At 51.8% G+C, this 15,026-nt stretch overlaps 1 protein-coding gene and 1 long non-coding RNA gene across 5 annotated transcripts in view; one reads left to right on the top strand and one right to left on the bottom strand.

The window, feature by feature from the left end:
* The window catches only part of EPRS1 (glutamyl-prolyl-tRNA synthetase 1), a 263,373-nt gene that overhangs the window by 77,898 nt on the left and 170,449 nt on the right, over positions 1-15,026 (top strand). For 2 of the 4 annotated variants that reach the window (XM_075339114.1, XM_075339116.1), the window contains exons 13-18: positions 41-61; positions 6,708-6,818; positions 9,332-9,468; positions 11,063-11,270; positions 11,668-11,780; positions 11,951-12,068. In XM_075339114.1, the coding sequence (XP_075195229.1) occupies positions 41-61; positions 6,708-6,818; positions 9,332-9,468; positions 11,063-11,270; positions 11,668-11,780; positions 11,951-12,068 (708 nt within the window). The remainder of the gene's footprint in view (positions 1-40; positions 62-6,707; positions 6,819-9,331; positions 9,469-11,062; positions 11,271-11,667; positions 11,781-11,950; positions 12,069-15,026) is intronic. The other 2 variants (XM_075339115.1, XM_075339117.1) reach the window with 1 other exon arrangement.
* The window catches only part of LOC142295971 (uncharacterized), a 225,153-nt gene that overhangs the window by 4,488 nt on the left and 205,639 nt on the right, over positions 1-15,026 (bottom strand). The window lies entirely within an intron of this gene.

The following is a 15,026-nucleotide window of genomic DNA, read 5'->3' on the forward strand; positions in this document are numbered from 1 at the left end:
TTTATCAGTAAACTCTGCATTTCATTTTTCTGCTTTCAAGCTGCGAGCTATCTGTAAGAAGGTATTACTGAACGCTTATGTTTTGTTTTTTTTTCTTTTTTTTTTCTATATTATTTGGCCTTTGGCATATAGCTTACAGTCGTGTAAGCGTACATTGCTTACTCCATCTTTTTTGCAGTTAAATAACAACAAAAAAAAAATTAACACAATCACATCGCTGTCATGCTGAAGCGTCTCGCAGCTCTGGCTTAAAGTGTGGTCTACATGAGATGCATTCACTGCCATAGGGCCAGAATCGCGGAAAGGACACATTATGGGACTGTTCAAATCCACCTCTTATGGCCGTATTTTCTCATCCATATTTGCCAGCCCGTCCACCTGTCTCATGTATGCATGTATTATACTGTTAGGCAGGAAATAACATAACATGGATGAGAAAATACATGTCTGGGAGCCAGCTTTTACAGAAACTGTGACTGAGCATTAAATTAATTCTCTTAAAAGGATTACCGTATTTTTCGCTTTATAAGACGCACCTGATTATAAGACGCACCCCCAAATTTGGTGAAGGAATAGAGAATTTTTTAATAAATGGGGTCCGTCTTATAATGCCAGTGTCCGTCTGACAAATCATATAGGGTATATGTCCCTCATAGCCCCCCCCATCCTAAAATTAGCCCTCTGAATCTGGATATGGCCCAGTGATGCCACATGTCCCCTATGCCTGGCACACATCCTCTATGGCTGGCACACAGCCCACTGTGGCTGGCACACGGCCCACTGTGGCTGGCACACGGCCCACTGTGGCGGCACACGGCCCACTGTGGCGGCACACGGCCCACTGTGGCGGCACACGGCCCACTGTGGCGGCACACGGCCCCATGTGGCTGCACACGGCCCCATGTGGCTGCACACGGCCCCATGTGGCTGCACACGGCCCCATGTGGCTGCACACGGCCCCATGTGGCTGCACACGGCCCCATGTGGCTGCACACGGCCCACTATTGCTGGCACATGGCCCCATGTGGCGGCACATGGCCCACTATTGCTGGCACATGGCCTCATGTGGCTGCACACGGCCCACTATTGCTGGCACATGGCCCCATGTGGCTGCACACGGCCCCATGTGGCTGCACACAGCCCACTATTGCTGGCACATGGCCTCATGTGGCTGCACACGGCCCACTATTGCTGGCACATGGCCCCATGTGGCGGCACACGGCCCCATGTGGCTGCACACAGCCCACTATTGCTGGCACATGGCCCCATGTGGCGGCACACGGCCCCATGTGGCTGCACACAGCCCACTATTGCTGGCACATGGCCCCATGTGGCGGCACCCGGCCCCATGTGGCGGCACACGGCCCCATGTGGCGGCACACGGCCCCATGTGGCTGCACACGGCCCCATGTGGCTGCACACAGCCCACTATTGCTGGCACATGGCCCCATGTGGCGGCACATGGCCCCATGTGGTGGCACACGGCCCCATGTGGCTGCACACAGCCCACTATTGCTGGCACATGGCCCCATGTGGCGGCACATGGCCCCATGTGGCTGCACACAGCCCACTATTGCTGGCACATGGCCCCATGTGGCGGCACCCGGCCCCATGTGGCGGCACACTGCCCCATGTGGCGGCACACGGCCCCATGTGGCGGCACACGGCCCCATGTGGCGGCACACGGCCCACTATTGCTGGCACATGGCCCCATGTGGCGGCACACGGCCCACTATTGCTGGCACATGGCCCCATGTGGCGGCACACGGCCCCATGTAGCGGCACATGGCCCACACAGCTCCCTGTGTTATATATCGCCCCATGCTGCTGCTTTTAGGAAAATAAACTTTCCTTACCTTCTCCAGCATTGTCCTGTCTGTGTCCCCTCCTCGGGGTTGATCTCCAGCCTCCTGCATTTCCTGGTTCTCGGCCGGTCATGTGATCGGCACGGCAGAGTGAAATCTCTTGTGCCTTATCACAGCAGCAGGAGGGAGGCCTGGCAGACACGCTGGAGGAGGTGAGTAAAAAGTTTATTATTTTACTGTTTGCAGCAGCATAGGGGACATAGCTAACACGGGGGAGGGGGCATGTGCAATCAAAGAAGGGGCAGGCAGATATAATATACACTGCTGCCCCAGCCTATCGCCGAGGTGCACTTTCAGCACCATGGTGGTGGACAGCAGCTGTGCATATTATATGAGCGGGTGCAGGAGATGAAAGGCTTCTGCTCCCAGCTTTCATAAGTCCCCCAGCAGAGCTCCAGAGCTGCCCGCACCTCCCCTGGACTCTGTAGTGTGTGTATATATATATATATACACCCCCCCCCCCCCCGTATATTCGGATTATAAGACGCACCCCCTACTTTCCCCCAAAATTTGGGGGAACAAAAGTGCGTCTTATAAAGCGAAAAATACGGTACTTTCGTTTTCCTAAATGGGTATTATCAGATAGTGGCTTTAAAAACAAGCACTTTTGCAATTTACTGCTTGTTAAAATTTCAAGCCGTTCTTGAGATATTAGCACATTTCTTTTTTTGTTTACAACCGTTGCCTAGGAGACCGACCACCGCTGCTAGGCAGTAGAATACACTCAGTGCTCAGGCAATAGGCTGTAAACAAAAGAAAAGTGTTAATAACTCAAGAACGATTGGGAATTTTAGCAAGCAATAAATTGCAAAAGTGCTCGTTTTTACAAGTTCTATCCAATGATAGCCATTTTTGAAAATGGAAATAACCCTTTAAAATCTATGTGGACATAGCTCAACACCAGTTTTACAATATTTTCTGCTACACTTCGATCACTACAATTTTTTTGACCATTATTTGATGGTTATAAATGTTGCCTCTCTGAAAACCATCATCATTATCATGCTGGTGTTGACAGATCTGTATCTGCACTTTGAGCGCTAATGGTGTGCTGTGGGGCACTTAAAGGGGTTGTCTAGATTTTGCATTAAAAACTGCCATCCACTACGTGTTCTTACACCAGGGTATCACAATCATTACGGAAGTCATTATAAGATCCGTCAACAGCAGTGTGGGATCTGCAGAAAGGCAAAGCATACCCTGGCTATATAGCTATGCTGGTGGCTTGGGATGTGCCAAGAGCTTCCCTAAATGTGGCTCTGGCCGTCACCCCCCCCCCCCCCAATTATCACCCCGACCACCTACACGGATCCTGAGAGCGTCCGTGAGGCCGGCAGCCGACCATGCAGTGAATGCACCTCGTCTATAGCGAATTCGCAGCGGTTTCTACGCCTCTCCCACAATATTAAAGCTTCGAGAATTTGGTTGGTCCGGTGCAGAGCCATTATCCCTAATTTCGTAGCACATCCTCCAATGACCTCCAATATTGTGAGTGTTGCTTAGTCCAGGGGTTTGTGATTGTGTTCTGCACAGGGGCTGGCTGGATCATTACCGATCGGGCTCCGGTAATACTCGCCATGGACGTGTGGCCCGAGCGCTCTCTCTGCATCTCATCCATAGGGAATAACTTTCCATCAGATCGTCCATCTTTAGAGTCCCGGTCCAGCCAGGCCCTGCACCGCATCCCCGGGCTTGCAATCTTATTTCTTTCTGCTTGACTCCATACTAAGATGACTTGCCCTTTGCCTGTTCAGCATGTGCCCTTCTTGTGCTCGTCTTTTAGCATTAATTTCTATGTATGCCATTAACTGGTCTTGAGTCTAGGCAGGAGGGTTAGCAACAAGCAAGAAAAAAACTTACATTTTTTTCTTTAAATATTTTTCTTTTTTTTATCTCCTAGAAAGCAATTGATTTCAGTGATACAATTCCAGAAGCCACCACTAGAGGGAGCTCAGTGTATACTCTCTTTGATATCAGTGATGTAATTCCAGAAGCCACCACTAGGGGGAGCTCAGGGCATACTGGCTTTGATGTCAGTGATACAATTCCAGAAGCCACCACTAGGGGGAGCTCAGGGCATACTGGCTTTGATTTCAGTGATGTAATTCCAGAAGCCACCACTAGGGGGAGCTCAGGGCATACTGGCTTTGATTTCAGTGATATAATTCTAGAAGCCACCACTAGGGGGAGCTCAGGGCATACTGGCTTTGATATCAGTGATGTAATTCCAGAAGCCACCACTAGGGGGAGCTCAGGGCATACTGGATTTGATGTCAGTGATACAATTCCAGAAGCCACCAGTAGGGGGAGCTCAGGGCATACTGACTTTGATTTCAGTGATTTAATTTCAGAAACCACCACTAGAGGGAGCTCAGTATATACTGGCTTTGATTTCAGTGATATAATTCCAGAAGCCACCACTAGGGGGAGCTCAGGGCATACTGGCTTTGATATCAGTGATACAATTCCAGAAGCCACCACTAGAGGGAGCTCAAGATATACTGGGTTCAGTGTAAGCAGTGTGCTCCTGAGCTCCCTCTGGTGGTGGCTGCTGGCAGAATATTCTCACTGATATTTGTGGCTTTGCAAGGGATTTGTCTCTCTGCCCGGTGTCCCAATTTCGCGGCCAGTCCTGCTGCAGTTAAGGTTAATTTTTATACACCTGGAAGAGCCGTGCAACTGGAGAAACTTATTCACCAATTTTTATAGTGAAAACATATTAAATAAGTCTCTTAGACCTGATGAGGCAGGTGTGCTTAAAATGAAAATTCCGTGTCACAATGACTGTATAATCCTGATATCAAACTAAGCAATTTAGGAGTCGAGCTAAAGAGCAAGAGATGTCACGTGTCTTAAGTGTATTCAGTCAGACTGACAGCTGCAGCTTGTACTGAACAGTGTGAGGTCTCAGCAGCTACAAAGAGGGCGAACTGAGGAGTTATCACTCAGGCTAGGTGGACACAGATTCTGCAGCAGCAGGGAGGAGGAGCATTAAGGAGCTGAAAATGAGATTAGGTGGATGTGGATTCAGCAGCAACGAAGAGGGACACTGATGAGCGCTCAATCAAACTAAGTGGGTGGATATGAAGCAGACAGGAGGCGGGACACTGAGAAACTGTAAATCAGGCTATTTGGTTGGAGATTCAGCAGCAGCAGGGAGGAGGGACACTGAGAAACTGTAAATCAGGCTATTTGGTTGGAGATTCAGCAGCAGCAGGGAGGAGGGACACTGAGAAACTGTAAATCAGGCTATTTGGTTGGAGATTCAGCAGCAGCAGGGAGGAGGGACACTGAGAAACTGTAAATCAGGCTATTTGGTTGGAGATTCAGCAGTAGCAGGGAGGAGGGACACTGAGAAACTGTAAATCAGGCTATTTGGTTGGAGATTCAGTAGCAGGGAGGAGGGACACTGAGAAACTGTAAATCAGGCTATTTGGTTGGAGATTCAGCAGCAGCAGGGAGGAGGGACACTGAGGAGCTGTAAATTAGGCTAACTTAATAAAGATTCAGCAGCAGGGAGGAGAGACACTGAGAAACTGTAAATCAGGCTATTTGGTTGGAGATTCAGCAGCAGCAGCAGGGAGGAGGGACACTGAGAAACTGTAAATCAGGCTATTTGGTTAGAGATTCAGCAGCAGGGAGGAGGGACACTGAGGAGCTGTAAATCAGGCTAAGTTAATAAAGATTCAGCAGTTAAAGTTAATTGGTTGCAGATCCAGCAGCAGGAAGGAGGGACACCGAGGAGCTGTAAATCAGGCTCAGTTAGTAAAGATTGAACAGCAGCACGGAGGAGGGACACTGAGAAACTGTAAATTGGGCTAATTGGTTGGAAATTGAGCAGCAGGGGGGAGGGACACTGAGGAGCTGTAAATAAGGCTAAATGGGTAAAGACTTAGCCTTATTTATAGCTTCTTAGTGTTCTAAGTCTTTACACATTTAGCCTTATTTACGGCTTCTTAGTGTCCTAAGTGGGTAGAGATTTAGCAGCAGCAGGGAGGAGGGGGACACTGAGAAACTGTAAATCAGGCTAATTGGTTGGACATCCAGCAGCAGCAGCGAAGAGGGACACTGAGGAGCTGTAAATCAGGCTAATTGGGTAGAGATTTAGCAGCAGCAGGGAGGAGGGACACTGAGGAGCTGTAAATTGGGCTAATTTATTCAGCAGCAGGGAGGAGGGACACTGAGGAACTGTAAATCAGGCTATTTGGTTAGAGATTCAGCAGCAGCAGCAGGGAGGAGGCACACTGAGGAGCTGTAAATCAGGCTACGTGGGTAGAGATTTAGCAGCAGCAGGGAGGAGGGACACTGAGGAACTGTAAATCCGGCTACGTGGGTAGAGATTTAGCAGCAGCAGGGAGGAGGGACACTGAGGAACTGTAAATCCGGCTACGTGGGTAGAGATTTAGCAGCAGCAGGGAGGAGGGACACTGAGGAGCTGTCAGCCAGTCTAGTTTGGTGATTGAACTTTGTTTTGATCATGCAGCCATTCTGTCATGAATTTTCACAGTAAGTATGTCAGCCCCATCAAGTATAGGAGGCCTACATAATATCGTATGTGGTTTGTACCGTGAGGTCTGGTGACAGATCTGCTTTAATACACACTGATTTAGTGAACGGTTGGAATTATTCCACGTGCTAATATGTACAATGCAGAGAACATGAAGCTCTAGTGCGGGGAGATGTGATTAGTTTGGTGGTTTTTATGTAGAGCTCACTGAGCGTCTGCGATCATCCGCTGACCCTTCTGCTCTGAGCACTCAAGACCAGTAAATGTCTCGCCTTAGACATGGTAAGGAGAGTACCTGAGCGCGTCTCACCGCCGCCTGCTTTTGCCTCCGCCAGGTCATTGACCCCATCGCCCCGCGGTACAACGCTTTACTGAAGAGCCAAGTCGTTCCAGTCAACATCCCCGGAGCTCAGGAGGGAGTGACCGAAGTGGCCAAGCACCCAAAGGTTCCCTGCGTTCACATTCTTTTTATAGGGGAATGTCTGATTTGGACAATTCAAAATTGTTAGAAGATTGCACTAATTACAAACTGACCACATGATGTTCCCCTGCAGAACCTGGCAGGAAGGGTTTAATCTCTCTGCAGCGCCCCCGCAGGGAAAACTAGGTATTACGCAGTGCTCATTCACATCAGTGAGTTGGTGCCGGCTTATGAATAGTAATAAACCGGGAGCAGAGGTCGGTGGCGTCACCTGCGCTGAGCTCCTGCAGCAGTGTCACCGCTCTGCAGCCGGCTTATTACTATACATAAGCCTCCAATAGTCTGGACGCTGTGCTCGTCACACAGCACAGGGGAGAAAAGACAGCTCACAGACCGCACAGGGGGCGGGGAAAGAGAGGATGGGGTGGCGGGGAAAGAGAGGATGGGGTGGCGGGGAAAGAGAGGATGGGGGTGGCGGGGAAAGAGAGGATGGGGTGGCGGGGAAAGAGAGGATGGGGTGGCGGGGAAAGAGAGGATGGGGTGGCGGGGAAAGAGAGGATGGGGTGGCGGGGAAAGAGAGGATGGGGTGGCGGGGAAAGAGAGGATGGGGTGGCGGGGAAAGAGGATGGGGTGGCGGGGAAAGAGGATGGGGTGGCGGGGAAAGAGAGGATGGGGTGGCGGGGAAAGAGAGGATGGGGTGGCGGGGAAAGAGAGGATGGGGTGGCGGGGAAAGAGAGGATGGGGTGGCGGGGAAAGAGAGGATGGGGTGGCGGGGAAAGAGAGGATGGGGTGGCGGGGAAAGAGGATGGGGTGGCGGGGAAAGAGAGGATGGGGTGGCGGGGAAAGAGAGGATGGGGTGGCGGGGAAAGAGAGGATGGGGTGGCGGGGAAAGAGAGGATGGGGTGGCGGGGAAAGAGAGGATGGGGTGGCGGGGAAAGAGAGGATGGGGTGGCGGGGAAAGAGAGGATGGGGTGGCGGGGAAAGAGGATGGGGTGGCGGGGAAAGAGGATGGGGTGGCGGGGAAAGAGGATGGGGTGGCGGGGAGAGAGGATGGGGTGGCGGGGAAAGAGAGGATGGGGTGGCGGGGAAAGAGAGGATGGGGTGGCGGGGAAAGAGAGGATGGGGTGGCGGGGAAAGAGAGGATGGGGTGGCGGGGAAAGAGCGGATGGGGTGGCGGGGAAAGAGAGGATGGGGTGGCGGGGAAGGAGAATGGGGGGGCGGGGAAAGAGGATGGGGGCGGGGAAAGAGGATGGGGGGGCGGAGAAAGAGGATGGGGGGCGGAGAAATAGAGGATGGGGGGCGGAGAAATAGAGGATGGGGGGCGGAGAAATAGAGGATGGGGGGCGGAGAAATAGAGGATGGGGGGCGGAGAAATAGAGGATGGGGGGCGGAGAAATAGAGGATGGGGGGCGGAGAAATAGAGGATGGGGGGCGGAGAAATAGAGGATGGGGGGCGGAGAAATAGAGGATGGGGAGCGGAGAGAGGATGGGGGGCGGAGAGAGGATGGGGGGCGGAGAGAGGATGGGGGGGCGGGGAAAAGAGGATGGGGGGCGGGGAAAAGAGGATGGGGGGCGGGGAAAAGAGGATGGGGGGGCGGGGAAAAGAGGATGGGGGGGCGGGGAAAAGAGGATGGGGGGGCGGGGAAAGGAGGATGGGGGGGCGGGGAAAGAGCACGGGGGGGCGGGGAAGAGAGCTCGGCAGGCGGGGAAAGAGGATGGGGTGGCAAGGAAAGGGAGTACTGGTGGCGCGGGGAGAGGGGGGGAAGAGCAGAGCGGACGGGGAGAGAGGGGGAAGGGAGAGCAGAGGGGGCGGGGAAACAGCGCAGGGCGGAAGAGATCAAAGAGCACGGGGGAGAAGAGCACAGGGGGCGAATAAAGAGCCCGGGGGCAGGGAAAGAGCATAGGGGAGAAGAGAGCGCACAGGGGGTGGGGAAACAGCATAGGGGAGAAGAGAGAGCAGAGGGGTCGGGGAAATAGCACAGGGGGGAAGAGAGCATGGGGGAGAAGAGACAGCAAACAGAGCAAGGGGAGAAGAGAGCACAGGGACGGGGAGAATCGAGCGCGGGGAGGACGAGAGAGCAGAGGGGACAGGGAAAGAGTACCGTGGAGAAGTGAACACACAGCACTGGGGGAGAAGAGAGCATGTGGGGGACAGAGCGCGGGTGGGAGAGGAGAAGAGAGCGCACACGGGGGTTACAGAGCGTACGACGGGGAGACAGTGTATGAGGGCGGATTATATTTCTGGGGATTATATACACAGCCCGCAACCTCTATATTAAAATCATGAATTGTGGTATATATTAAAGGGGCCCTCTGAGACTCTTTCGCCCCGGGCCCATGAAAACTTGGAGTCGGCCCTGCTTGCTGGCAATGAATGGGAACATTTATTTTTACCATCAGAGGCTGAAACGCTGTAGAGACCCAACACTTCTCTCAGCTGTGGTTTGCCTTAATTGTGCCTTGGCGATGCTATTTGAGATCTCACCAGCCATGATGGTTTGTTTAAATGCATCAATGCTGGTTTTTACTCTTCTTCAGAATGCGGAGGTCGGGGTGAAATCCGTATGGTACGGCCCCCAAATCCTTATAGAAGGAGCCGATGCTGAGACATTGTCTGAGGGAGAGATGGTCACCTTTATCAACTGGGGTAACCTCACCATCACCAAGATCCACCGGTAAGACAATCTTAAAAAGAACTTAAAGGGACGCGACTCACAGTGGGGGGTGACATTGTATTGTCCACACTTGCCGAAGCGCATGCACGGTCAGGAAGTGTCGTGCACCTGCTGATTGTGCAGACGTGACCTCATCAGCGCTGCTCCACTCTCAATGCAGAAGTGAGCGGCACCACAAATGTGGCCAGCTAGACCTTTTTTTTTTTTTTCCCCCTGGAGATGTGGTTTATGGGAAGATGTAGTAATTCAAGGCAGATATTCAGATTATTACCCCTTTTTATTTAATGCTAGTTTCACACTTGCGTTGAACGGCATCCGTTGCATTGCGTTGTGTGACTGATGCAACGGATCGTACAAAACAACGGTAAGCTTTTTTTCTTCTTTTTTTTTTCCTTTACAGTTTTAACGGTGGCAGACTATTGTGAACGATCAGCTGATCACCCGGGCGCTCAGCTGATCGTTCTCATAAGCCGGCTGCTGGGCGCTCAGCTGATCGTTCTCAAAAGCCGGCTGTCGAGCGCTCAGCTGAGAGCTCTCAAAAGTCGGCTGCCGGGCGCTCAGCTGAGAGCTCTCAAAAGTCGGCTGCCGGGCGCTCAGCTGAGAGCTCTCTAAAGCCGGCTGCCGGGCGCTCAGCTGAGAGCTCTCTAAAGCCGGCTGCCGGGCGCTCAGCTGAGAGCTCTCAAAAGCTGGCTGCCGGGCGCTCAGCTGAGAGCTCTCAAAAGCTGGCTGCCGGGGGCTCAGCTTTAAAAAAAAAAAAAAAAACGCATGCGCAGTGAAAAAATGAAGGATTCCGCTGCTCAAAAAACGTTACATGCTGCGCTCCTTCCGCCCGGCAGAAGCAACAGAGCATCGGCTAGCGGAAACAACGCAGGTACTTTTGGCACAATCCGTCATCCATACAAGTCTATGGGAAACAGCGTTAACGGATTCCGCTGTTTTCCAAAAGGGCGGATTGCGACTGAAGGTAATTAACGCAAGTGTGAAAGTACCCTAAGAGGACCTTTTACCAAATGTTAGTGGCTGTAGAGCAGAATTAAACATTTATTTTTAATTTTGACATTAGCAATCAAAGTATTTGGCACGCAATGAGTTAACTTGTGTTAAGTCAGACAGCTTTCACTGGGGGCTTGTACTTCTCCCTGCATGAGTTGCCCAATCATAAGCAGGCAGCATACACGCCCCCAGTGAAAGCTATCTGGAAAAATACCCACTATTACATTGTGTCAAGTTCAAAATGAAAAATTTGGTGAAAGGTCCTCTCTAATATTGGGTCACAGTGTGGATATGCCACAGATTTTCTGTTCCAGTACTAATTTTGGAGATGAGATTTTATAAAATTGCATCCACCCCCTCCAGTAAATTAGCCGATATTTTGGATAAGATGAAGTCTGCAACGGAATGTGCTGAATTTTGTGCCGATTTTTTTTGCCATTGCACAAGGTTCACAACAGTTAGGTCTCATGTAGACGTTCCCTAATACAAAGGCGCTGGCATGAGACGCTGGTGCGTGGACAATTGCATTGTAGACCTTATGTAATTTGGGTTTGGTTCCCTTTTTAATTTAGATGTTGACCGTATGGTTTCTCATCTGCAGGGACTCCACTGGGAAGATAACGTCTCTCGATGCCCAGCTCAACTTGGAAAACAAGGACTACAAGAAAACCACCAAAATCACGTGGCTGGCCGATACTCCGAAAGCTCCATTAACCCCAACGGTTTGCGTCAACTACGACCATTTGATCACAAAACCCGTCCTGGGGAAAGAAGAAGACTTCAAACAGTACATTAATAGGAGCAGCAAGGTGAGCGTGACCGCCCTGTCCTACCAAAACACTTGCTACCTACCATTAAAAAAATGATGGCGGTTCTCCATATTGGAGACATGCAAGATTAAAGGCTCTAGTCCCAGAATCCATGGTTATCCCTAATCTATAGGAAAGAGGATAAATTACTGATTTCTGGGGTCCGACTTTCCCAAAAATGAGCCCTGGCATGAGTGTAGAATGGTGCAGATGCTTGACCTCCCCGCCATCTGTTGTCTATGGGACTTCCGAGTACGGCTTTTCTCGGCAATCCCATAGACAATGGATGGCGCCTTGTCCTCTTTCAAAAAACATTTCCTAATATGTACAGTTCATTGCAAAAAAACTGAGATTTCGATCCCGTTGTGTCATCACTCACTGCTTTGCTTCTCTTCAGCAAGAAGAGGTGATGCTCGGAGACCCCTGTCTGAAGACCCTGAAGAAGGGAGACATCATCCAGCTGCAGAGAAGGGGCTTTTATATTTGTGATGAGCCGTATGAGCCCATCAGGTGAGAAATAATAGATTTATTGGAACCAGACGGGGGGGGGGTCCACAACCCCTTGCCCTAATTTTGGATGGGCAGAAATTAGTGGTTGCGGGCTGTGATTTAATTTTCCACTTTTCTAATAATGAACCCAAGAACTTTCCCCGATTTGACTCGTCTTTTACTTCTCTCAGCCCCAACAGCTGTAAGGAGGCTCCGTGCGTCTTAATCTACATCCCAGATGGGCACACCAAGGAGATGCCGACGTCCGGCTCCAAGGAGAAAACCAAATCAGCCGGCGTCAAGAAAGAGGTGAGTGTAAGAATAGACAGCAAGTACTCCATGTAGGAAACCATTGGACACGCGTCCTTTTTTTTTTTTTTTTTTTGCGCTTTTGTTTTTTCCTTCCCTTCTTCCAAGAGCCTTAACTTTTTTTTATTTGTCCATCTGCATAGCCGTACAAGGGCTTATTTTTTTGCGGAACTCCATTCACTTTACCATGTAAGTTACTGAGAAATGGGAAAAAAATCCAAGTGCTGTGCAATCAAAACAATAATAATTCCGCAATTGCTTTTTAAGGTTTTAGTCTTAAAATATTCACTTTCTTTGGCGCTCCATTGGGAGACCCAGACAATTGGGTGTATAGCTACTGCCTCCGGAGGCCACACAAAGCATTACACTTAAAAGTGTAAGGCCCTTCCCCTTCTGCCTATACACCCCCCGTGTAATCACGGGCTCCTCAGTTTTCAAGCTTTGTGCGAAGGAGGTCAGACATCCACGCATAGCTCCACTGTTTAGTCAGCAGCAGCTGCTGACTATGTCGGATGGAAGAAAAGAGGACCCATACTAGGGTCCCCAGCATGCTCCCTTCTCACCCCACGTTTGTCGGCGGTGTTTGTTAAGGTTGAGGTACCCATTGCGGGTACAGAGGCTGGAGCCCACATGCTGCATCCTTCCCCATCCCCCTTAGGGCTCTGGGTGAAGTGGGATTTACCGGTCTCCAGGCACAGAGACCGTGCTCCGTCCACAGCCCCTGGGGAATCTGCTGGATATGGAGCGGAGTATCGTCAGGGACAGGGCCCTGCTACGCCAAGGTACTCTGTGTCCCCGTACAGACCGCGCGCACACTGCAGCATTGCTGGGTGTGTTAGTGCGCCGGGGACAATAGCGCTGCGCGCTTGTGCCACACTTCCACAGCTTGCTGAGGGAGTTAGTGTGTTGGGAACTGCCGCGCCGGCCCCTGCTGGCAGTTTTTGCTGCGGCGCGGCTGGGACTTGTGGTGCGCCGGGGACTTCCGCGCTGGCCGTGCATATTTGTCGGCCGCGCTTATTACTAGAGTCCCCGGCTTTTGCGGCCTAGTTCCGTTTCGTTCCCGCCCCCAGGCCTGCCAGTCAGGGGAAGGGCGGGACGCTGTACAGAACGTCAGCGCCGAGGGCTGGAATCTGCTTTACATACTCCAGCCCTCACATTGAGCACAGTGGGAAGCCAGTTTCCCGCACTTTGTCTGAGGCACGCCCACGGTCCGCCCCTCTTCACAGAACGCCGGCAGCCATTCCTGTGTGCAGGCTGAGCTGGAGAGGGGAGACAAGTTCTGGGAGACCCAGACACGGGATTCTGGCGACTACACACCCGCTTTTAGCGGGCGGTAAGCGGCACCTCCGGTGCTGACCCCACTAGTGACGAAGTGTTCAATTGTATTTTTATGCTTGCATGCTATACATTGCACTAAACGGTCGCTGGTGATTCTTGGCTATATACCCTCCTAGATTGCTCTGTGGAGAATACAGCATGTCGTCCGCAAAAAACAGGGGTGCCAAGGCACAGGCTTTCTATGCTGCTTGCACCGCTTGTGAGGCTGTTCTACCGGCAGGTTCCACTGACCCCCATTGTGTGCAGTGTTCCGCCCCTGTGCCCCCTGCTCGGCCGGGGCCTCTGCTGGAGGTGTCCCAGAGAGATCCACCTGTGAATATTGTCCAGGTGACGGGGACAGAGTTTGCAATTTTTGCGGATAGATTATCTGTGACTATGTCTCAGATTCTAGAAACTTTGCAGTCTAGACCAGTAACTCAGACCATGGGCACTGTTGATTCATTGCCCCCTGGTCCCCCTCAGTTGGAACAGCTCCGGGCTCCGGGGATGTCCCATGCATCCCAGGGTGATGGCTCTGACACGGACGACAGTCCCAGACAGCCTAAGCGAGCTCGCTATGAGCGGCCCTCTACATCATCTCACTGGTCAGGGTCTCAGCAGGAGGATTCTCTGTGTGATGAGCCGGAGGTAGATGATCAGGATTCTGATCCTGAGACCGCTCTCAATCTGGATACTCCTGATGGTGACGCCATAGTGAATGATCTTATCGCGTCCATCAATAGAATGTTGGATATTTCTCCCCCAGCTCCTCCAGTGGAGGAGTCAGCTTCACAGCAGGAGAAATTCCATTTCAGGTATCCCAAGCGTAAATTAAGTACTTTTCTTTGTCGCTCCATTGGGAGACCCAGACAATTGGGTGTATAGCTATTGCCTCCGGAGGCCACACAAAGTATTACACTAAAAAGTGTAAGGCCCCTCCCCTTCTGGCTATACACCCCCAGTGGGATCACTGGCTCATCAGTTTTCATGCTTTGTGCAAGGAGGTCAGACATGCACGCATAGCTCCACTATTTAGTCAGCAGTAGCTGCTGACTATTTCGGATGGAAGACAAGAGAGCCCATACAGGGCCCCCAGCATGCTCCCTTCTCACCCCACTTTATGTCGGAGGTGTTTGTTAAGGTTGAGGTACCCATTGCGGGTACGGAGGCTGGAGCCCACATGCTGATTCCTTCCCCATCCCTGTTACAGGGCTCTGGGCGAAGTGGGATTTTAACGGTCTCCAGGCACTGAGACCGTGCTCCATCTGCAGCCCCTGGAGAAGACGCTGGATATGGAGCGGAGTATCATCAGGGACAGGCCCTGCTTCCTCAAGGTACTCTGTGTCCCCGTGCATTTCGCACGCACACCGCAGCATTGCTGGGTGTGTTAGTGCGCCGGGGACATCAGCGCTGCTGCGCTTGTGCCATTGTCTCACTTCAGCTTAGCTGAGTGGGCAGACTTATGTAGAACGGTCGCGCCGGCCGCTGGGACTGCGACGCGGCTGGGACTTGTGGTGCGCCGGGGACTTCCGCGCTGGCCGCGCTTTTACGGCGGCCGCGCTTATAAATCGAGTCCCCGGCTTTTGCGGCCTAGTTCGTTCGTTAACGCCCACAGGCCTGCCAGTCAGGGTAGGGGCGTGA

Source organism: Anomaloglossus baeobatrachus, chromosome 3 (genome assembly GCF_048569485.1).
Source record: "Anomaloglossus baeobatrachus isolate aAnoBae1 chromosome 3, aAnoBae1.hap1, whole genome shotgun sequence".
NCBI classification, from domain to species: domain Eukaryota; kingdom Metazoa; phylum Chordata; class Amphibia; order Anura; family Aromobatidae; genus Anomaloglossus; species Anomaloglossus baeobatrachus.